This window comes from Ixodes scapularis, unplaced genomic scaffold (genome assembly GCF_016920785.2).
Source record: "Ixodes scapularis isolate PalLabHiFi unplaced genomic scaffold, ASM1692078v2 PGA_scaffold8__174_contigs__length_109621045, whole genome shotgun sequence".
NCBI classification, from domain to species: Eukaryota; Metazoa; Arthropoda; class Arachnida; order Ixodida; family Ixodidae; genus Ixodes; species Ixodes scapularis.
Window position 1 is genome coordinate 98,138,451 of NW_024609883.1, and position 22,231 is coordinate 98,160,681.

The following is a 22,231-nucleotide window of genomic DNA, read 5'->3' on the forward strand; positions in this document are numbered from 1 at the left end:
CGACCGACTGGCGTGCTGAACGGAATATGCCCGCGCGACCCTTGTGAACCCTTCCCATCTTATACTTTGATCGCTGAGCTTAATTTTAGATTAAGAGGTCAATCTCTTCCTCTTGTCATCTCCTTGTTTTCCGAGGCAACGGTGACTCTCGCCGGTAAAAGCGGTGAATCTCCGACAGACGCAGGAAAGGTAAAGCAGCCATTGCTTTGACTAGCAGACGTAAAGCAGACGACGTTAACCGCGCCAACCCGCCGACGCCGTTAAAGAGTGAGGGTCTCGCCGCGCACGAAAGGAGGGAAAAAGTATTTGGGAGGGAACTTGCAGACACTAACCACCCTCACCCCTCTCGGTTCTTAGCAAACAAACCTCGGCGCCTTGGGACACCTCGCCAGTGAGTACTTTGACTTCCGTCCTTGATGCGCGTCTGCTAGTCGTTAGACAAAAACAACGTACCGCTCGAGTTATTTCGTCTGCCCTCTCTAAAAGGCGAAGTCGAGCTTGCTCGACTTCCGAAAGTCGCAGGAAAAGTAAGACAGACGCAGACGTTGCGAGCAGACGATGCTATGATAGGGGGTCGAAATCAGCCAATCGGGGCTCGGCGTTCTGACGTCACCGCTATTTCCTTTCTCATGCGCAGAAGACGAAAATGAGCCCACTTGCGAGGCGTACTGAATACCTTTTTAAGCGAGAGTAATTGTAATCAATTACCTTTTTAGAGTAACATGTTGGATTTATAGCAGCTGATAGAGTGAGAACGACGGGGCAAATTTTTCTAATGCCCGGCCTCTAGCACGTGCTCCATGCCTCTGGTCGTGCTTTGGTTGCTCGTGCTGGAGTGGGTCAACTCAAGCTCCTCCTTACCCTTCTTGCCTTGCTGAATATAGTCACTTGCAGTCTTGGGAAGTAACGCATTACCGGAAACTAGCTCTCAGTAACTGTAACAGTTGCTATTTTTCAAAAGTAACATCGTTATAGTTTCTTCTCAGATTTATGAGCAAAAATGTTGCAAACATGACCACCAAATCGTTTCGCAACTCGTGAGAGTCCTGGTACAAGAAGGGTACAGCAAAAACTGCTACAGAAAACGTCTGGAGCAGGAGGGACAAAAAAAACTATGAAGACTTTCAAGACTGATAATGTGTCGGAATGCGAAAGCATTCGTATACGTAGCGTATTCCTACAAGCTGCGCACCGCCCCGAGCTCAACCGTGCGGCCTCTCCGGAGTGTGCCCAAGTGGGCTCTGCCGGCTCTGCGGGCGGCCGCTGCGCCTCCATGGAGACAGCTTCTCTGTGGGGTGGCTGCTACAGACTACAACCTTCGCTCCATGGGGCAGGGGAGTTTAGGTGCCGTTTGACGCGACTTCAAAAGCTGATAACGCCGGTTCGCTCCATGGGACAGCTAATGTTTTGCATTAAGAAAAATGTAAAGAAACTAAATTTTGGGTGCCCCTGCTTGGCCAAGTTGACCCCACCAACTGAGGGATGGGAATGTTTGTGTCCGTACCAGCCGTGCATGTTACAGCGCACGCAGATGTGACAAAGTGCGGCATCTCTAAAGCGTTTTTCTTTTCGTCCGGCGAAGGGAGTGAGTGCTTTTGTAGAGAACAGTTTTTGGTGATTGTCACCCCAAACGCACGCAGGCTTACGGCACAACCGATTTTCCGAACTTCCTCTTCTGGCCACCAAGCATATGTTTCTTTCCCCTCTAATTTGAATTGTCCAACTCCCAGATGCACTCTTGCGGCGTCTTGACTTCAGGTCCATTTACTCTCCCTTCTTTGTTTTTACAACCCAATTACCGGCCTTGCCTACCGTCACCCACTTCCCTTCTCAGGCCCCATCACTTTAGAAAAAGTATTCACTCGAAACGCCTGTCTGCGTGTTTTCTTGAAATTCCCTTAGCCGGGACCAGGGGCATTCGGCATCAGTTGATTTATAGATATTGAAGTCGTGGGCTTTCCAGGCGGTCTCTTTCGGGTGGTGAGGTTGAGGAGCACAAGCGTGTTCGATCTGGTTAGCAAGTGGCGGAGAAAAGATCACAACACCCGTTTGGAATTCTACACGCAGTAGTAATTTTTTGACGGAGGAATGTTGCCACAACATTGCTCTTCAGGTTTTCAAGAGAAACTTTGCGTTTCATGAAAGATTGCGCACCGGCACGCAGTAAAAAAATTATTTGACCGTGTGGCATACGAAAACGATTCGGAATGGCATAAGAAATCATCTATAAAGCTGATAGCAAGTACGACTTATATTATTATTGACTTCACATTTGCATGATTTTCTTTGCTTGCGTCCAATTTCGCCGCCTCAAAGAAATCCGAAATTAGAATTGACCGATTGTAAACTGGCACCATGACTGGATATACACGAGATCTGGACGCGTGCTGTTGTGTTCGTGTATACTTTATGGTGGTTGCACTTATCTTGAAGTTCTTCATAGACCAAGAGCCCTAAACTCGTCAAACACAAAGTTGGAGCCGAAAGTTTGTGGAGCGCGCTGATTGGACGTTGGCGACAAAAACGCCAAGTCATCGTCGTGATAGTCCAATCGGTGCGCTCCGTGAACTTCGGCCCGAACTTTGTGTTTGACGAGTTTAGGGCCCCAAGTATCTGCTACGTTAAAATTTTAAAAAACTATAGTCGCCTGTAATTTTTTTAAAAGAAGAGACTCTAAATTCTTTATCATATAGTGGATTTACTCGAATACTGCCTTAAATTATGATCTTGTTCAAAGCTTCTCATGGTAAAAATTGAAATAGGAAGAACCAAATATGTTAATATTGATTATTAAGAAAATCTTAGTTTCTCAAAATAATCAGATTCACTACCGTGAACAACACAATGAAGAAATCTATCTTGATTTATAGGCATACCGTAAAATCTCAAGAGGTCTTAAGAGCAAATTGGGTGAAAATATGGAGTGGAGTAACTTTCGATGTACAATCAAGAAAAGTAAAAAAGAAGTGGCCATTTTTAGGTAATGTCCCTTCCAAGCTTGTTATGGTGGCGAGGGGCAATGAAGCAAAGATGATTACTTCCCAGTCAGCAATGTTCGCTTATATCCCATCATATAGCTAACTAGTCGCATTTACGCCGAGACCATCAATGATCCCAACGCTACTATTACTAGGGGTGGGCTATCTTTCGGTTTTTAAAAAAAATATAGCAAATTAAACCAAAAATAGGGGGTGAGGCATCTCGGGATTTTACCGTGTTATGAAAGGTTCCTTTTTTATGTTTTCTAATGCTTTTTTGTAAAGTAATGACAGAGTAACAGCGTTACTTTAGCAAAGTAACTAACAAGTTACCATTTCAATTTTGTAACTAACTGTAACAAGGTGTAGTTTTGCCTGAGTAACTGTAACTGTAACACTTGCTTTGTAGCAATAACGTGCCCATGACTGGTCAGTTGCACATCAGGAAGCATCTCGTGCAGTCCAGCGGGGGCTTCAGGAAACGAGAAAAGAGGAGGCACCCTTTTATTTTTTGGCATTGGGTCGCGATGTCAGGAGCTGCGGGCAAAGACGAGCGAAGTGACGGAGTTCCCCTGGCTCCCGCCAAACACAAACGACGGGGTTGGGATGCCGTCGCACAGCGACAGGACTGTAAGGAAGATCAAAGGAGGAAAGTGTCATTATGCTAGGCATTGATCAGCATTAAAGTTAGCTCTTCTAACCTCTCATCGACATTTAGGTTATGTCCTAAACCCAGAACTACTGTATTTCTTGTTTATTTTAGAGCGCAGCTCTTAGGCGCCCGTTTCCAGCTTGAGCGACGTCGGTGTAACCGCGCAGTGCATTATGGGAAATGTCCCATAATGCGCTGCGCGGTCACAGGACCCTTGCGCGGTGTATTATGGAACACTTCCCATAATGCACCGCGCGGGGGTCACGTGACCCTACTGACATCACCAGGGTCACGTGACCTCACGGGGGTCACATGATACCGCCAGGATCACGTGACGCCACCAGGGCATGGACCTTACAAGGGTCACATGACATCACCAGGGTCACATGACGTCACGTGATGCCAGGGAAAAGCGAGGAGGGCAGAGGGGGAAAGGGTATGGATGAGGAGGAGAGGCATACTGTCCCCTCCATACCCTCCTCTCCTCCTCCTCAAGAGCTGCGCTCTAATTCGGTGTTACAGGAAGTTGTAAACTTCTTTCACTTTTTTTCTTTATCATGATATAGAGAACCTTGTTTTGATGGTGTCAAGAAACTACCACTCTGGATGAGGCGCTTAGTTGGGTAAAACTGGAACTGCTCACTGTGGGCCGAAGCCGAGTATTCCAAGGATTCATCTCACCATCGCGATGAACCAGCCCTTGGTTGCCACTTGGTGGGTGTACGGCCCTCACCAAGTAGCAAACATCTGTTTAAGATCTAATAAGTACTCTTCATCAAATTGGTAGTTTTGAAGATAGCAATTCAATTATTCGACGCACACTGGTGAGAGGTGGTGATGGTTTTTTTAAACACCGGAACAGCGCACTTCTAGTAATGGCAGGGACCTGGCCAATGGTGACCTCGGCAGAAATGCCGTTACTTAGCCACGACCGGAAATAAGCAAATGCTGCGGCCACTGTGCTTGACGACACCGAACAAATAGACGACCAAACGCTATTGCTAGCCATCTCGATGGGCTGTTTCAATGGTTTCCAACACTGCGAAGCCTCACTCGAGACAACTGCGTTGGTGTCCGTCTTCTGACGCACGAGACAGGGCACCAAGATTTACTTCAGTGTCGTATGAAGCACGAAACGCATGCGCGTCAGAACTGTCTGATCTGACGTGCGAACTGTCGGAAAGATGGTTGCTTGACTCGACAGTTCGAGAAACATGCTTCCGACGCGTCGTTCTGTTCAGTTCTGCCCAGTTCCAAGTCTCCTACCGGGTGGATCGATGGATGCTAATGGCTGTATTTGTAACCAGTGGTAGCTTGCGCCACCTTGTTTGAAAACCAAAAATAGTCTTCCTCCCCTCGCCCTTCATGGTTTTTTCGGACTTTAGAACAAACAAAATATTTTTAATATATTCCATTAAAGTGTACATGTTTGAAGGTCTTACGTGAGGTTACTTTTTTGCTGGTCACAGCGAAGTGAGCAGTGCGTACGCAAATCACGTCGCTATGCACCCTGTACATTACTGCCTCTCTCCCGAACTTCACGCGACACGGCGTTGGAATGGCTCGTAGCGTCCGCTGCTGTCTGTCGTAAGGTGAAACGAAGTATATTTGTGTCTCAACGGTCTTGATCGGTCTCAAAAGTCCGACTTGCTATGGACGCGCGAAATCGGCAGCTCGTGTGGTGCACGTGGAAAAACTCCATGGTGTCTGTCCATTGCCTGCACCACCACGACTCGAGTTGCATGACGCTCCACTACGTCCGCTTCCCCGGCCCCCTAGCACCTCCCGATCGCTCCGATAGCCACGTGACAACATGACGTTCGCAACACCCGTGCTGCCATTGGCTGTGGCCCTCCGACAATCGGACAGCCGTGCAATGAATATCTGGCAAATTCGTCGCATGCCGGAGTCGGGCGGAGCCCCCGTCCGACGCTCCAGTGCAACGAGAACTCCCGCGTCTGACAGTTTGCACATCAAATCAGACAGTTTTGATGTGCATGTGTCTCGCGCTTTAAACAATGCTTGTGCAAGATTTTTAAAAAAGGGGCACCTGGTGCAAAGTGGCTCAGCAGCTCATCACGAGTCCAGTTGCACGACACGATCACGAGCCGGCCATTAACCGGAAGGAGGCGTGCCACCAGCTCCAGGTAGCGCTGCCGTTTCGCTGCAGGTTCATCCGGCGACAGGCTGATGGCATCGTAAGTTCCTGGCAGCAGACAACAGTCATTGGTAGACTGGCGAGCAAGCTTGGTGAGGTACACTTGAGCCATTAAACGTCTCCAGAGCACGGAAACTTTCGCTTTGTTTCACAACTGCATGGTGGCACTGCAGTCAATAGTTTCAATATGGTGGCCCTACGTAAACTACTTGGGGCAGGCCGGGCTGGCAAGGTCTGCTCATCAACGGAGTAGATCAAGGTGTCTCGATCTTGAGGAACTCCCATCTGGCTTAAATAGCAGCCAAGGAGCCCTTTACTGTCTAGGCATTGATACATTAAAGCAGTGCAAAAGCATATACAGACCTTGTAAAAAAATAATGCACATACTAGACAGTGTTTGGCTCATAGTAATTCATCGGAGAGTGACTCAGATCTGCTAAAATACACACACTTTATTTAGGGGCAGGAAATCTGAGAATGCTTGGACATGGCCTCAGAGATTTTTCTCGTGCTGCCTGTGCTCTTCTCCTCAGACCATTGCATTCACGTGGTACAGACTATCATTGCGCGGTGCTTCGTGGGACTTGCAACCAAGCCAAACGATAGAAAGAAATAGATGTGAATTATTATCATCACCATTATCGTCGGTCTTATGGGACTTAAAAGAGCAGCGCAAAATGTGCTCCTTACTTCTCACCTCAACACGCAGATCTTTGGCAAGAAAGAAGTTGACTGAAATTTGAAGGTTCATCTTTTCAAAGCACAAAAGGTGTGGAACAAATGCCCATGATGTTGTTTTCAAACCAACTGCGTGTCTGCATACTGGAAGTCAATCAAAATAAGGAAGGCAAGTCACAATATAGATTCACACTAAATAGTGATAGTGATAGGAGAGCAGCGGCTCCGCAGAAAGGCGAGTCGCCCATACCATGAATGCCCATGGCACCACGTCCAACAACGATGAGATGGTATTGCACATAAAATTTTTTAAAAGAAATGGTGATGATGGCTTAAATGGAGCTTGTGGACGAGGGTGAGGGGTTGACGTTGCAAGTGAAGAGGGTGCAGAGCATTAGGCTTGCAGCGGTCTTCGCGATAATGGTCTTCGGGGGGCCGCCATGGGTTGCTGTCTTTTAACAAACCAGTCTCGAACGCCTGGCGAGGGCTCCCTGCATGCACGACTTGCAGAAGAGCCGCCCGAATTTCCAGCGACGCAGAGAGTCCGGCACCCCCGTGGTGGGGCTTCAGGGGTCGGCGCCAGTGCTGGCCGGTCGGCAGTCTTCGCAAAAGTGGGCGCTGAAGTCCCCCGCTTGCAGTAGAGCTTGTAACCAAGCAGTCTGACCACCCCGTCAATCGAACGATCGAAGACATGGTGTGTGTGACTCTGGTCCGGCAGGCTCTCTGACGATGGGAAAACAGGTCTTGCGCCCAGCTGGGGGGCTATGTTCGACAAACGTTTCGTTTCTCCTAAAAAGAGACGGAAGTGACGATATCGCGTCTGACTGGTTAGGGGCTCAAATGACGAAAGTTCCTCTTGCGTCATTTGAGCCTCTCACCAATTAAACGCGATATTGTCACTTCCGTTTCTTTTTAGCGGAAACGAAACATTTGTGGAACATAGCACCCCTGGGTTCCTTTTTTTCCGATCTTGCATCCTGAGGTATCATCCAGCGAAACAGCGCAAAGACCAGAGCAGCGAATAAAAATTATGAATCAACAGAGATCGACTTATTTTTCTCTATTCTGATGATGAGAACAATGAAGATGCAAGCTTCATGCCACGGGCTCACATTTGACAGCGTGATTTGAGGCGATTCTGTTCCCGTTTCTGGTTTGGTTCTAAGCGCTGCATGCGGAGGTATAGAGAACTGGCTCGGCTCGCTTTTTCTGCTAGGCCGCCGAGCGTTTAGACAGGTTTGAGCAGAGTGCACAAAAAATCTCGGAGGCCTTGGGTCGGACAATTGGCGGTGTGCCACAAACTACAGGTGGAGCTTCTCTAGCTATCATCATCATTGTTTGTGACGTCATTGGTAGGACAGACTGGGACAGACTGCGCAGATCTTGGATAACTCGGCTTGTCAACTCTCTTCATGCGCTGTTCGGGTAACGTGCGGCAAACCCTGTTTCACGCCCTGTTCGGGTGGTAACGTGCGGCAGACCCTGTTTCACAACCAAATGCGCATAATGTGTCATGCGCTTCTCAACGAGCGATTTTCAATTTGTAAACAATTTTAGTGAAAATTGGATGGAACAAATTAATCAATCGCCTGAATTTTCCGGGCCATGTCCGCCAATTTAAGAATTTATGAAAATTTCTGCTTTTCTTTCGAGCAGAAGTTACGATGTGACAAACTTCTTTGCCACATATTCCATGCAAAAGGAGATAAGCGACAGTTGCTGACGAGCATTTGTCAGCAACTGTCGTAGAACACTTTCATAGAAACATCAATATCGGCACATTCAATGAGCTAAAACAAGTGTGCCGCGCTTTGCAACACAACTGTGCACAGCTAAGAAGACAGTATGTCATTTCCTCTGGTGGATGCAAAACCCTTTTGTACCACAGCCTCCACAGATCCAGAAAACCAAAAAACACAAAGGCTGTGAATAGCCCTGATGCACGCCGCGCAAGCTGTAATGTGAAGCTCCATGCTTGTTTTTGAACATTTTATAGTTTTGTCATATAAAAAGTAACTTGGAGGTGCTGTTATTCACTAGAAACATCACTCACAAAAACTTTATACATGTTTTTTTTAATAAATAAACTGTTTTTAATTGACATAGATGAGAACTAACATAGTCGCTCCGTGATTTACCATGGCACCATCGTCTGCTCGCATCCAACTAGCTTCAAGATGGCCGACATCAGCCAATCGGAAGGCTCGAATCACTCGAGTCTCTGATTCGAGCGGGCGCCATGGGATGCAGTACGCCCCGAGAACTTTCGGTGCCTCTAGGCGTGCTCTTGTACATTCGTGCACTATTATTCTTTTCTCGTCGTTGACTTAATTTTCATTTCATTGGTTTTGTCGAAGACGGTGGCATTCGCCCCAAGTTTTTTCATTTTTCGTTTTTAGGATGACGAGATATATCCTGGACTAGGAATAAAGGCTGGTTCCCACACTTGCGACTGTTTACGACCGAGTGTCACACAACCTCTTGCGATCTCTTACGACGAGAGAACACGCTGCCGCCATCTGTCGAGCAGCCGTGGAACACTAGCAGTTTCTGTATATTTTCTCCTTTTTTTTTTCGCACTTCACTTTTTCTGTTTTAATATTCTCTCGATAACGCTATAAGTGACCGTTTCTCATATATAGTACGAACATTTGATTTTGCAAATGCCGCCAAACCTTCGCTTTAGTGAAATGCAGTTCCAGGTGGCGCAGAAAGGATGTGCAGCACGTTATCTCGTCGTAAGAGATCGCAAGAGCTCGGACCTAAGCAAAAGAGAGCGTGTAAATGAGCCTCAACCGAGTAAAATAGAGGGTGCCTTCTCGAGCGATGGCCGGTACTCACCTTTGTCCAGAACCACATCGTAGGTCTTCGACAGGCAGTGCTCGGACGGAAAAGCGTCTTCGAGAATGTCGGCCACCTTCAAAAACGTCAGAAACAGAGAAAAAATTCCGGCTCCTTTGTTACTCCGTTGTGACAAAGGCACAGTAAAGTAAAGCATGTTGCGTGTCAATGCTGCTGGGGGAACTTCCCACACCATCTATGCCTCGACGGCAGGAACGTCGTCGTTCGTAGCATTTCTAAAAGAAAGTCAATGCTACGGCGAGAGTGGAGGAACATGAAGTTTGCGTCTCCCTGTTCCCTTGAAGCACATACAAGTTCCCTTCTTCCTTGCCTCCCACGCACTCTCCCACAATGTGTGCGAGCACGCTCGCTCAACACCGCTCCGTCAAAACACGAGTTCCCACCGAACGGCGAGGAAGTGCTCGTTTGATGCTGTTCTGTTACGAGAGTGTGTTACTGGAAGTGGCTAGGTGCAAGCAATATAACGCAAAACACGTGAAAGGAAAGTGTGTCTCTGGAACACCCCAGAACTTAGTTCGTACGCCCGGAGTCAGCGCCGTGAAAAGCGTGGGGTCTCGACGAGCCAGAAAACGACACGTGGGAAACAGGCCGGCTGCAACCCGAGTCACGTACGAGTATTTTATCCGTTACGACGACGGGCTTGGAGCGACCGAGAATCGAAGAAAAAAAAACCTTGTCAGTGTTAAGGAGTGCCACGGGTGTTTCGCCTATTTCCGCGTGCCTACGTTGGTTGGACCAAGTAACCCAAAAGGTACCAGGATTTGTTTCACGCACCCAGGGTGTCACGTTGCATGTCTGCTTGCGAAGTTGTCAAGCCTTCTGGCAATGCTGACTCGGCCCACGCTCCACGAGAGCACAAACACTTTTTCCTTGACAGAAATAAGAGTGAACTTGCAGGGGAGCTAATGAACTGAATGTAAACCCGAGACTGAGGGACAAGAAGGGGAACGACAGATTCACAGGTCTCAAACTCAGCCGAGTTTGAGACCCACGCGTGCGTCGTGCCCCTTTTCGTTTTTAGGTCTCCAGTTCTCTGGACGTCGAAAGTTTCTTTGTTTGTAATAAACCGCGCCAAGATCACGGTTCATTCCGTCAAATTTAGGTGTCTTGCGGCTCGTCGGAAGCTAGCTAGTTTTCAAATTTGAACTTCCGGTACAGCGGCTTCTGCATGCAAATATTGTGCGACACATTTCTTTCCCACGGTTAGGTTGGCAGTACCTCGAAGGAAATGGCAACATCTTCCTTTGCAGCAAGTTCTTTCGCCAGGTCAACGGCCTTGGTGACGTAATCGACTCCCGTGACAGCGGTGTATCCCTGCTTGGCCTGAAGAGAAATGGAAGGAGTAGGAAGCATAAGAGAGTTTCCCAGACCCTTTACGAAATTCAATGCCATCTGGTGGCTCGAAAGGCACACAATACACTTTAAATTAATAGCAATCATGAAACTATACTTCAAACGGGCATTGTCACTTTCGAACAACAATGGCAGATGAGGATTGGTTCTTCGATCACCTTATAATTATTTCTTGTTATATCTCAGTTTCTATGGTGTACTCTTAAGAACTGCAACAATACAAAGCGGCGACCCATAAGCCTCTCAATAGAATTTCTGCCATTAAAAGGCTTTAGAGCCAAACTGACACCAAGAGATTGATTGGACCACACTCCAAGATGCCGTAAACACTTACGTAGCCATTGTATCTAATTCATGCGCCGTGTTGTAATAATGTCTCAAACATACAGGCAATGTGCATCCTACGCTTGGTAGTACCTTCAACATCTTCCTTCATCAGCCTCAAGAAGGCTGCCATTAATCTGGCACAGATGCCATACACCGAGATGATGATAGTGATCAAAGTTGTCGGACCGAATTTCGAAAAGGGTCCTTAGATTGTTTTTGAAATTCAGTCCAACAACGGCTGCGTAAGCGTTCACGGCATCTTCGAGTGTGGTCCAATCAACCTCTTGGTGCCAATTTGGTTCTAAAGTCCTTTAATGGTGGATATATAATTGAGGGACTCATGCATGTACTTGCGGCAAAGAGAGAGCTTGCCACAACATTCTGCTCGGTACATCCACTTGGTGCCTCGAATATTGTAAGATTAATTTTAGGAATGTGCATACACTGCTTGAGACCGAAAAGTGCAGCGTCATCCCTGGGTTCAACGCAGCAAAGACTGTGTGCTGGTGTGCTGAATTCCAGTAGTAATGCAAAGGCTATGAATGATGCAGCGCCATTCGGTACAAACTATCGTTCGCACACGCCTAACAAGGAAAGCTTTCAATAATTTGTGACTGGTGCTTGCCAATACGTTCCATTCATGGCCTACTTTTTTGTTGTCTAGCATATTTTAGATTTTCGAATATTCAAAAATTACAAATGATGCCTTCAGAATTCTTTAATTTCTCGTGTCAAGCTTACACGCTTTGTACCGGCGCGCACCTCAACCTTCACTGCTCTGCACCGACGCGCTAGGAGAAACGGCTGCGATGGTGGAGCACCTCAGTTCAGTAAGCCCAATTTTCTCACGTAGGACGTGAGATAAACTCCTACTCGAGCCCACTGCTCACGTAAAACGTGAGCAGTGAGCTTAAAGGGTTTTGTTCACGTTCTGTCGCTGTGATTACAAGTTGGCCCCTACTGTTATAGGACAGTGCCATAAAAGAAAACACCAAGCTTTATTCAAATAAATCAGGTACCCATTGTTATGCCTGCCATGTTATATTTAGTTTTACCTGGCTCATATTACCAGGGACTTTTTTTTTTATGTAACAATAAATTCAGCTATGGTTTTTAAAGTATCTTAGCTTGCTTCACATTTCGAATGAAAACAGTGTGGAAAAAAACAGGAAGAGTCAAAGGAACTGGATAGACCAGTCCAGTTTCTTTATTCGTCCTTCGTTTTTTTTTTTTTTTTTTTCGGTTTTTAGTTAAAACCTATCATCAACTAACCCAAGTCTGTACTCTCCTACAGTTGCTTCCATTAAATGAAATTTGATTTGATTCCCAGTCAATTTTTAATACTCATTCAATATGCAGTCAAAGATTTTATATTCGTGCACCTCTAATTAATTTTCCTCTCAATGAATTCATTTCCCAGCCATGAACTTTCCATTTTGCACTTCTCTTTACCTGTGGATGAATTTTAAATATCTTTTTACGAGATCTTACGTCAACTTCACATGACTGAGTGCGCACATGTCAGGCACGGAGCACTGCAATGAATTATGAGTGCATGAAATATTACGGTTACAACGAAATGTAGAACCCAGTATTTTAAAATGCCAGCCTGTGTGCCTTTTTGCTTTTTTTCTTCCTCCGTGGTCAACGATTTTATCACATTAACGACAGCATGTTAAACCTCGCCGAGTCGCACGCACCAACTGGTGAGAGTCGTTAAAAAATGCATGTAAAATAATCTGCACCATTCTTTTTACGCATCCGACTGACGTAGAGCGCACGTCGAGCATCGGCAGACGCAGCTGGCGTGTTAGCTTTTCCCTTACGTAAGATACATATTTGGGGTTTGTGAACCACATTTTCACCAAAAAATAAATAAATATATATATATATATCTTGCTGACAATGGCTGCATGCATTTGCAGCTTTGTGGTAATCGGTCGACATTATTAAGATATCTAGCTGCAGCCCTCCTGTGGCGAAGTGAACTTCGACATGTTACCTTAGTCTAAACGCGTTTTGTTTTTATATTCCCTATTGTCTTTAGGCTTTTCTTCGGGTAATGCTGGGAATAAAACGATGACGGGAGGCAAACACAGAATATCAACGAGTCGTTCGTTTCATGCCTACGCTCTTCCGTGGAAAATTGCACAAAACAAAGTGGCACCTATTTTCTCCACTCTGTTGAAAGAGTCCTGTCAAGCTGGAGCAACTGTTACTTTTTGTCCTATTGTGAGGAGAGGCAAACAGGATGAGGTTTTTTCCAAGATGATGCAAGTCCTTTGCATCGTATCAGTGATTCCAGTGATTCGCTGAGGGGAAATGACAAGGTGCCTGAAACCATTGCTGTTCTTGCAATAACATTAATAACATCGCCGTAATTTCTCCACAACTAAAGAGGCAGTACAGTTAATGTACCTGCATGTTGGGCATTGCCTTTCACAAGTAGCAACAAGGAACGAGTATCGACCAGTGCGCACCTCTGAATGCCGCACTGCGGCACAGCGCACGCGCAGACACTTTGCCCCTCATAACGCTGGTTCCTGCGCACGTGCACTGCCCACACTTTTCTCATTTATAAACAGACAGTTTGTCCATGGTAAAAGGCAAAAAGACTGTACCAGCTGCACTAGGAGATGTCCATTGCCACAGCCCAGGTCAAGGATGCTGCTCGACTTGGTGACGTGCGCCAGAAGCCATTTGACGACGCGGAGCTCGTTGCCAACACCAAACCTGCGAATTCGTAGGGTGGTCCCAAGTGGTAAGAAATGTTTGATCATGGTTCCTGCACTAAAAGTTTCGACGTTGCAGCGATCTTTACATCTGCGGCGACCGACACTTGCCTTCGACTGTGCAAAATCAGCGATATAGGCTGTATGTATGCTTCATTTCATCATATGTTAAAGAACTGTCAAAGAGTATGACACAATTGTGTACAAACAAATTAAAAGCATGTGACATTTACCGGAAAACCGACACATGACCGCATCTTTCGAAAGTGCCAAATGTTGAAATCAGTTACCGAGGTCACCTTACCACACTTCTCCAACGTCGCCATGGTCTGCAAAGTTGTCTAGTTCTTGAACGTATGCTTGCTCCCAACTGCAATGTACATGGGTGCAAAATCGGAATAAAGCCACATCCTACCGAAATCCATGATTTTCGAAATAACTTCTGCCACTTGTTGAAAATAGAGGTTCGAGAGTATTTGGTCCCCTTTGCTTTTCCTCTGTTTCAGGGGCTTAGCCAGGGGAAAGGGGGGGGGGGGGGGGGGGGGCTTATGGGGCTGCAGCTATCCCCCCCCCCCCCCCCCCCCCCGCCGAAATCCAGCTATACACATGCATTTTGACCCCCCCCCCCCCCCCCTCCCCCTCTCTGCACCCCAGGTCATAGACAACCCAGCTCCCTCTCCCCTTCCCTCCTCCTCCTCCTCCTCCTCCTCCTCCCTCCTTCCTTCCTTCCTGCCCGAAAGAAATTCCTGCCTGCGCCACTGCACAAATTTGGGGCCTAGGATAATCTACATTGGGCACAACAGCTACGTCCGGGGAGCTTAATCTAGGCCATTGCAGATTAATGGAGATCTAGTTTCGTTACTTGCAAAGCCGGTAAGGTGGCCGACCGGATACTCTCGGAGCAGTAATTCGGAAAAATGGACCGCGAAACACATGTTCTGTTCGTGACAGATGAATCAGAACTATGTAACAATATTACAATAATCCGAATCAGTCTTCAAAGACTATAGTATGGAGGAGATTAGGGTAACTACGTTCTGAATATTGCTTGCGCAACAAAACAGCCAAAACTCACTATTCTTTGGTTCCAAGTTCAGACGGATTCAACTCCACGCTCTGTTTACTGGGCGCGGCCATATTCGAAATATTTTCAACCTCCTTAACGTTCGTTTATTCCATTGGTGTGATCCGGAGTTACTCCTCACGCCCTTTTTCCGCTTCTTCGCTTCTTCCCAATGTTCCAATGTTCCCAATGCTTTCGCCCCCTAGTTTTCGAATGAGGGTTTTTTATTCTGACAATTCTAGAGTAACAGGGGTTGTTTTGTTTTTTTACGGAAAGTCTCCCTCGTGCCATCTGTTGACAATGCGACGAAGTGCTCACTTTCCCGGTGTCTCGTGTCGTACGTTCCTTGGTCCCGTTATCGGAAGTCTTTTTTTTTTAATTACCTAATTTTTGCGCAAAACAAAGTGCTGCGCGGTGCAGCGGTGTTTCGCAGTACCGATAACTCTTACGGACAAGTGACAGGACGATTTCTGGACATGGAAACGGCAATCAGTGGAGCTTCCTGCTCGGTTGTCCGGCCTGGTCCGCCCTCACGCCCGGCGAGTCATCGAGCTTCAGTGAAGGCAAGGAACCCACGCAGATGCCGGTAATGTGCGTGTGACTCCCATTTGATTCCTCTTTTGAAAAGGGAGATTCATTCCGAAAGCCGAGAAGAATAAAGGAAAGATGCGCTCGTACCGTATGCCGCGTTGGATAGCTGACAAATGTTCGAGGCAACGCTCGGACTCTACGGCCTGTCCACTCTACGAATCGCATCCGGTGGAGGTGTTGATCGCGTTCCTCATCGTATTTTTCCTTCTATTCGCATTGAGGTGTCCGACGTGGCGGACCGGCGACTACATCGTGATGTCCGAACGGGACGTAGACGCGAACGCTAACGAGTGCCCGTGGATGCCACGCGCGGAGCATCAGGACTTTTGGATCGGTATCGAAAGACCGAGGTGTCCTTCCCTGTCGGCATCCATGCCACGAAGTCATCCTGTCGACAAAGAGGTGAACGAAACTCTCCTGAACGATCTCTCCAGGAGGCTGCAACCAGGGGGTCGGTGGGCGCCGTCTTGGTGCAACTCGGCCCACTTCGTCGCCATTGTGGTGCCGTACCGGAACCGCCAGAAGCACCTGTCCCTATTCCTCCAGCATATACACCCGTATCTGCAGCAGCAGAACGTGCAGTACACCGTCTTCATCGTTGAACAGAGTGGTGAAGGCGCCTTCAACCGGGCTAAGCTGTTCAACGTCGGGTTCGTGGAAGCGATGAAGCGGGACAACTACTGCTGCTTCTTTTTCCATGATGTGGACCTCCTTCCGGAAGATCCGCGTAACCTGTACCGATGTGAGCGGCATCCCAGGCACGTCAGTTCGGCCATCGACACCTTCCGCTACGTCCTGCCTTACCCCGAACTCTTTGGCGGTGTCGTTTCTATGAGGGCCGAGCACTTTACCAAGATCAACGGCTTCTCGAACAAGTTCTTCGGTTGGGGTGGAGAAGACGACGATATGCAGAGACGCATCAAGCATGCCGGGCTCTCCGTAGTGCGCTGGCCGTCGTCGATATCGCGATACACAATGCTAGAGCATGAGAAGGAAGTGCCTAACCCCGACCGTCATACGCTGCTAGACAACGGTGAGAACAGGTTTGAGTTGGATGGACTGAACAGCCTGCAATATCGAGTCATCCAGCTAGAAGAGAGACCGTTATACACACGTATTCTGGTTGACATTCATGCACCATCCTGATTTGGTATTGTGTGTAGCATACTGAGATCTTCTCTTTACGACAGGCTATCTCAACCCCTTGAAAGATCTATCAAAGGGTTTGACAGATGACTGCCTCATAGTCCATCCATAGGTTGGTGTGCCTGCTGCCCCGGTGAAGTTTTTTGCCGCAGTCACTGGGTTTAGTGCGTGCTTGTGGAACTATTTTAATTTAGCTACTGGTAGAGGAGGAAGTGGGCATCGATCAATATTATTTTGTCAGGAATCTTAGTTGTGAGTGATGGGGTTTCCAATCATCAGATTGGTCATTTTTGAGAGGTAACAAGTCAAAAGTTTTTGTAGGGTCAGGTTTTGAAAGTCATACACTCGTGATAGTTATTTAACTTTTGAGAAGCATCCTAGCTAGTCCAACACAGGGCATACATTGCACCAGAGTTGTGCAGGGGAGTCCACCACAGTGCTGCAGGCACAATAATGTAGAGCGTTAGGATGGAAACGATTAATAATGTGCACTCTCGTGATATCCATTGGTGCGACGGCCAACAGCTCAGCTTGACACCGTCGCAAAAGCTTGCATCTGTGGGGCTGTCTATTTAGGCAATACTTCTGATTTGGAGGATCGCTTGAACTCTTGGTAACATTGGAAATGCCAGGGTCTGGATCAGAAATCAGGGCTGTTTACAGAAACAAACTTCCAGCGTATGCCGTAAAATAAGGTATGTGTGTGGGCCCGGTCACCTAGGGGGCGCCTTGATGTTTATCTACGTCGTGAAGAGATACGAGTCTCTGTTTTTTATTTCTTTGTTTTTATTTTGCGATGCTGCCTTCCTCGGCTTGTTTCCGATGTGGACCTACATGCTGTATGCTCGGCGTACAAGGATTTCTAGTGGTTAACAGTTTGATCGTGCAAGCTAGCAGCCTTTTTAGTAGTATTATTACCGGGAATAGTGCAAACTTTTGAACTTGCCTATAGATATTGAATCTGTTCGTAGACAGGAGCGTGCTTAACGTCTGTTCTACGAAGCAGTGGAGACATCTGATGATGGGATTTTATCGGTTGATTTTTAGTGTACTCTTGGATGTACCTTTTGTGCTCAAGCAGAATACTGTCACGATACAGAATGATCTCAAGCATTAGTCCTGTGTCAGTACAAAGCTATTAGGTAGGCTGCCGCACATATATACACACCGTTGGTGCCATGTGGTAGGATGTGGTGGCAGATGCATGCTTGTAATGCTTGATATGGAAGAGACAAGAAATTTATGAGTCGGGAGGAGACGGGTTTGCATTACGAAAAGCAAATGATACAGACTTTGATATTATGTTCTGAAGTTTGAGAGCTTGAAATTAAAATGAAGTGAAACTTGTGCGAATGACTTCACCACCAGCTCATTCGAGTAGCCTAGAGCTTATTGCTATTGGATGCTTCTGCCCAGATGAACTGAGCCAATGGTTTGTTATTATATCTCTGTCCATTGTTTTACAGGGAAGACATCTTTTTCAGAGGTAAACCTTTGTTAGTAGCGTGGAGCCAAAATGTCAGCACATTGTGTTAGGCCCTCTGCCATTAGCTCTCACCAGTGATTTTAGGTGCAGCTAAAGTGTTGCCACTCCTTCACTATTACGGAAGATGCACATAATGACTGCAGAATATTAAAGGCTGTGGCCCCGCCAATTACATAGATTACATTTGCATTACATTTATGGTAAAACATTCATGTCGGAGCAGTGGTACCCGTAAAGTTCCGAGAGAACGCCCGCCCCCGAGAGATCGCCCATCCCAGTTTTCTGGCTACATATCTGGCATTCAAATTCCGAAACATCGGCCACCCCCCGATTCCCGTCGGACGTCACACGATATCCGACGGGAATCGCATCCGCCTCGAGATCTGCTGTACCGGTGCGTCTGATAATCGAGTTCATAGCGAGTTCTCGCGTTTTGTCCGAGGTATGCGCGCGCGACATCAATTCCCGTTACAGGCGAATTTGTAGCGGGTTCCCGCGTGTTTATTGCACCATAAAACTTGCATCTGCTGCATCCAAGATTTGCGGTATTCGCTTCCGTGAGATGTAAGTTCTCGGCGGGTTTCCGCGGGTCCTTAGCACGATAAAACGCGAATCTGCTGCGCCCGCAACCTGCGGTATTCTTTCCCGTGATATAGGAGTTCAAAGCGAACTCCCGTCTGTTTATCGCGTCGTGAAACACGAATTTGCGGTGTCCGCGATCTGGATTATCAGTTCCCGCCTCATATGGTTTGTAGCGGATGCCCGGTGTTTATCATTATTCTTGATAAAGTTTTGCTGTGGCTTTCCCAAAGATAGCCCTCCACCCCATGTTTTTCACCCTTTATCTCTTAATTTTGGGTGGGCGTTCTTTCGGAACTTTACGAGTAGTATCACGTATGTGGAAGTGCTCATAGGGGATGTACCCTGACTTGTGTGGTGCGCTAGATCTCACACCTTGTAGACTTGAGTAATGACAGGCAACTAATATGATTGTTCGCATACCGAGTCAGTGAGTTCATGACTCTTTATTTTAGAAAACAAATAACCAGGGCTGAATCTATTGCCTTGTTTAAAAGTTTTCCACATTTTTTTTAATGGTTGCTGTGATTATGTGCTGTAGTTTTAAAAATTCCAGAGGAATAAAATTACAAATATATTCAGAGTTAATAATTGGGTTGTGTTTGTGTTTATACAGCCTAGAACTTGGTCTGCCTCACAGGGGCGACGAGTCTCCCAGCTGTAGATGAGAAATTTAGCCAGTGCGGTACAGCCGCTAGCCTGGGGTCTTTAACGTGCACCACGCAGTAGTGATACACGACCGCACGCCGGTACGATGCTCATCCAGATCGAAACGGGCAGGGGTGGGGCTCGAACCCAGGATCCCTGGGTTCTGCAGCGCGAGCTTTCGCTCCACGTGCTCCGAGCTGGTGTGCGCTAGACCACTCAACCACCAATCCTTTTTTTTTTTTTTTTTTTTTTTTTTTTTTATTTATTACATGGTATTTGGTCAGAAAACACAAGGCACTTGAAATCACGGTACACCAAGGTTTGCGTTAGGTGTCATGTACAGGCGTCGACATACATTTCGTTCATCTAAAGTCACACCATCGTGGGGGTTTAGTTCCCCTCATAGGTTCGAATGCGGTTTCACAACTCAACAAAGTATTCTGTATTGAATAATACGTCTAAAAATCCGGAAGATGAATGCATCGATTTAAGAGAGCATACCAGTCTGGGCGTTCACCGAGATGGTCAAATACATTTCGTACATGTGATACAGTTTCTATAAAATTCGACTTTGTTGTCCGGGGAGCATCAGCATTTCTGTCAATCATTCTCGTTTTCCAGAGACTATGCAAACCCATCAGTGTAAACAGATCATAAGGGAAGCTGTCATTCGGGTTTAAAGGTAGAAAACGGATTGTGTAGGCACTTATATTTAAATCTTTTTTCACAGTTCTTTGTAACACATCCCAGAAGAGGTAAGCATCAGTGCAGAAAATAAAACAATGTTCTATAGTTTCCGGTTGGTTACAAAGGCGGCAGTTCACTGACCACGGAACGAAAATGCCTTTTTCTTGAAGCCAAGGCTTAACAGGTAGCGTGGAAGTGTGAAGTTTAAAGAAAAAGGTTTTTGCAGAAGGTGACACTCGCATTTTCTTCACACGTTTAAAAACATCTTGTTCCGAACCGTTACCAAATACGCTTCGATACAAAGGTACAGGAAAAACAACGTCTATCAGATCAGCATAAATTGTTTTTCGGGGAACTTTAAATAAATACTCCAGAGAAAACCGGGTTTTCAAAAATTCAATCGCGCTAACTACCTCTCCAAGGAAACCGAAAGGACGCAATGTGCCTACAGGCACAGATGAGACTACCAAGTATGGTAAAGCTTCTGAAAGTTCTGTCTGCACGTAAGTGCGCAGAAAATGATGGGATACAGTTCGGAAGAACATAAAACGAACAACCACCTGTTTTAAAAATAGGTGAATCAGCCCAAGTCCCCCTGTATCAATGGAGCGAAAAAGGTTGTCTCGTTGCATGGGTTCCCAAGTGGAATCCCAGACAAAAGTCGCAAAAACTCTATGGAATTTTTTAATTTGGCCTCTCGCACAGCAAATCACCTGGATCACGTACCAGAGTTTCGCTACAAGGAAAATGTTACATGCTTTTGCGCGTCCAAAGATTGACCACCGATTTGATTTCATTATATTGGCTTGACGTTTGATCTTTGCCGCACGCTCAGACCAGTAATGGCCACTGTTTCGAATGCAGTTCAACGGTACTCCTAAATACTGAGGAGCTACACAGCTCCACGAAATACCAGCATACTTCAAAGGTGTTGTGGCCCACTGGCCGCACCAGAAGCCAACGCATTTTGAGTTATTTACCAACGCTGCCGATGCTTCACAAAATGTCTGGGTTAAGGTAAAGACATTATCGACACTTTTCTTATCAGCACAGAAAAACGCTATATCGTCAGCGTAGGCTAACACTTTTACTTCCGCGGAATAAAAATGATAACCGTCCACTGTAGGGTTGGAAAGTACGCTCAAGCAAAGAGGTTCCAAGTAAAGAGCAAACAAAAGAGGGGATAAGGGACACCCTTGTTTAACAGACGATTCTAAATTTATAGGAGTCGAGAGTGAACCATTAACAATGAGACGGGTAGCACAGCTTCGGTAGCATAGTTCGATTCCTTTCAACAACGTTGGTCCCGGGTTTATGTGTCTAAGAATGGCGAAAAGGAAGTTATGAGATACGCGGTCGAAGGCTTTCGCCAAGTCTACTTGGACTATGGCGACCTGGTTGTTATGCCGAGTACAGCTCTCTATGACCGAACGTGCGACGTGTATATTGGTCTGTATGCTTCGCCCCTTAATTCCACATGTCTGATGGTCGCCAACAACACTAGAAGCGACGAACTGAAGCCGTTTTGTCAGAATCTTAGCGAATATCTTATAGTCCACATTGCAGAGAGTAATAGGGCGATATCCTTCTACGTGTATAAGTTTATCTGCATCCTTACTTTTGGGGATTAATACTGTATGGCTGCTATAAAAAGATGGTGGTAAGCGTTCACTATCGTAAGCTTCAAGAAATACTTTGTGTAAGAAAGGGCACAGTAGTTCCTTATGCTCCTTGTAAAACTCAGCTGGGAGTCCATCCGGTCCTGGCGTTTTAGAGTTAGGCAACTCATCTATCGCACTCCGAATGTCCTCCAGCGTTACTGGTCCACTAAGTAGTTCGCGTTGAATCTCACTTACTTTAGGCAACATGGAAACTAAAGTGTCTGTCATTTGACTGTTGGAAGATGGCGTTTTCTGGAATAGGTTTTTGTAGTGGGATTCGAATGTGCGCATTATATCAACATCGTTGGTTGAGAGGGTTCCGTTGCAGTCCAAAAGTTTGATTTTTTTGGAAAGCCCATGGCGTCTTTCATCATCAATGGCACGCCGCGAGGGTGTCTCAGATGACAAGAAACGCTTACACCTAGAACGTACCAGTGCACCATTATAGCGATTTTGCTCATAGCGCTGCAGCTGACTTTTGATAAGAATGATTTCTTCCTGAAACTCACCAGATTTTTCACATTCCAATTCGTGAAGGCTATTTAGGTTTCGCAAAAGGGCAGTTTTGTCTTTCTTCGCGTGAAAAGACGCAATACAAGCAAATTCAATCGCTTCATTTTTGACCTCTTG

General features: G+C 46.5%; 3 protein-coding genes across 3 annotated transcripts; 1 reads left to right on the top strand and 2 right to left on the bottom strand.

Moving 5' to 3' along the window:
• Positions 1 to 3,467: 3,467 nt before the first annotated feature.
• Positions 3,468 to 14,922, bottom strand: LOC115322389 (EEF1A lysine methyltransferase 2). The gene is made up of 7 exons (XM_042286925.1): positions 14,816 to 14,922; positions 14,045 to 14,110; positions 13,630 to 13,741; positions 10,547 to 10,651; positions 9,308 to 9,383; positions 5,681 to 5,836; positions 3,468 to 3,606 (listed from the first exon to the last, which is right to left on the bottom strand). Exons 1-7 carry the CDS (start codon positions 14,875 to 14,877, stop codon positions 3,509 to 3,511), a joined length of 675 nt encoding a protein of 224 aa, XP_042142859.1. The 5' UTR covers positions 14,878 to 14,922; the 3' UTR covers positions 3,468 to 3,508.
• Positions 14,923 to 15,111: 189 nt separating this feature from the next.
• On the top strand, positions 15,112 to 17,887 carry LOC121833529 (beta-1,4-N-acetylgalactosaminyltransferase bre-4-like). The gene has a single exon (XM_042286924.1). It carries the CDS (start codon positions 15,470 to 15,472, stop codon positions 16,538 to 16,540), a length of 1,071 nt encoding a protein of 356 aa, XP_042142858.1. The 5' UTR covers positions 15,112 to 15,469; the 3' UTR covers positions 16,541 to 17,887.
• A 1,824-nt stretch (positions 17,888 to 19,711) lies between these two features.
• Positions 19,712 to 20,805, bottom strand: LOC121833443. Its single transcript, XM_042286736.1, has one exon. It carries the CDS (start codon positions 20,735 to 20,737, stop codon positions 19,712 to 19,714), a length of 1,026 nt encoding a protein of 341 aa, XP_042142670.1. The 5' UTR covers positions 20,738 to 20,805.
• Positions 20,806 to 22,231: the final 1,426 nt, after the last annotated feature.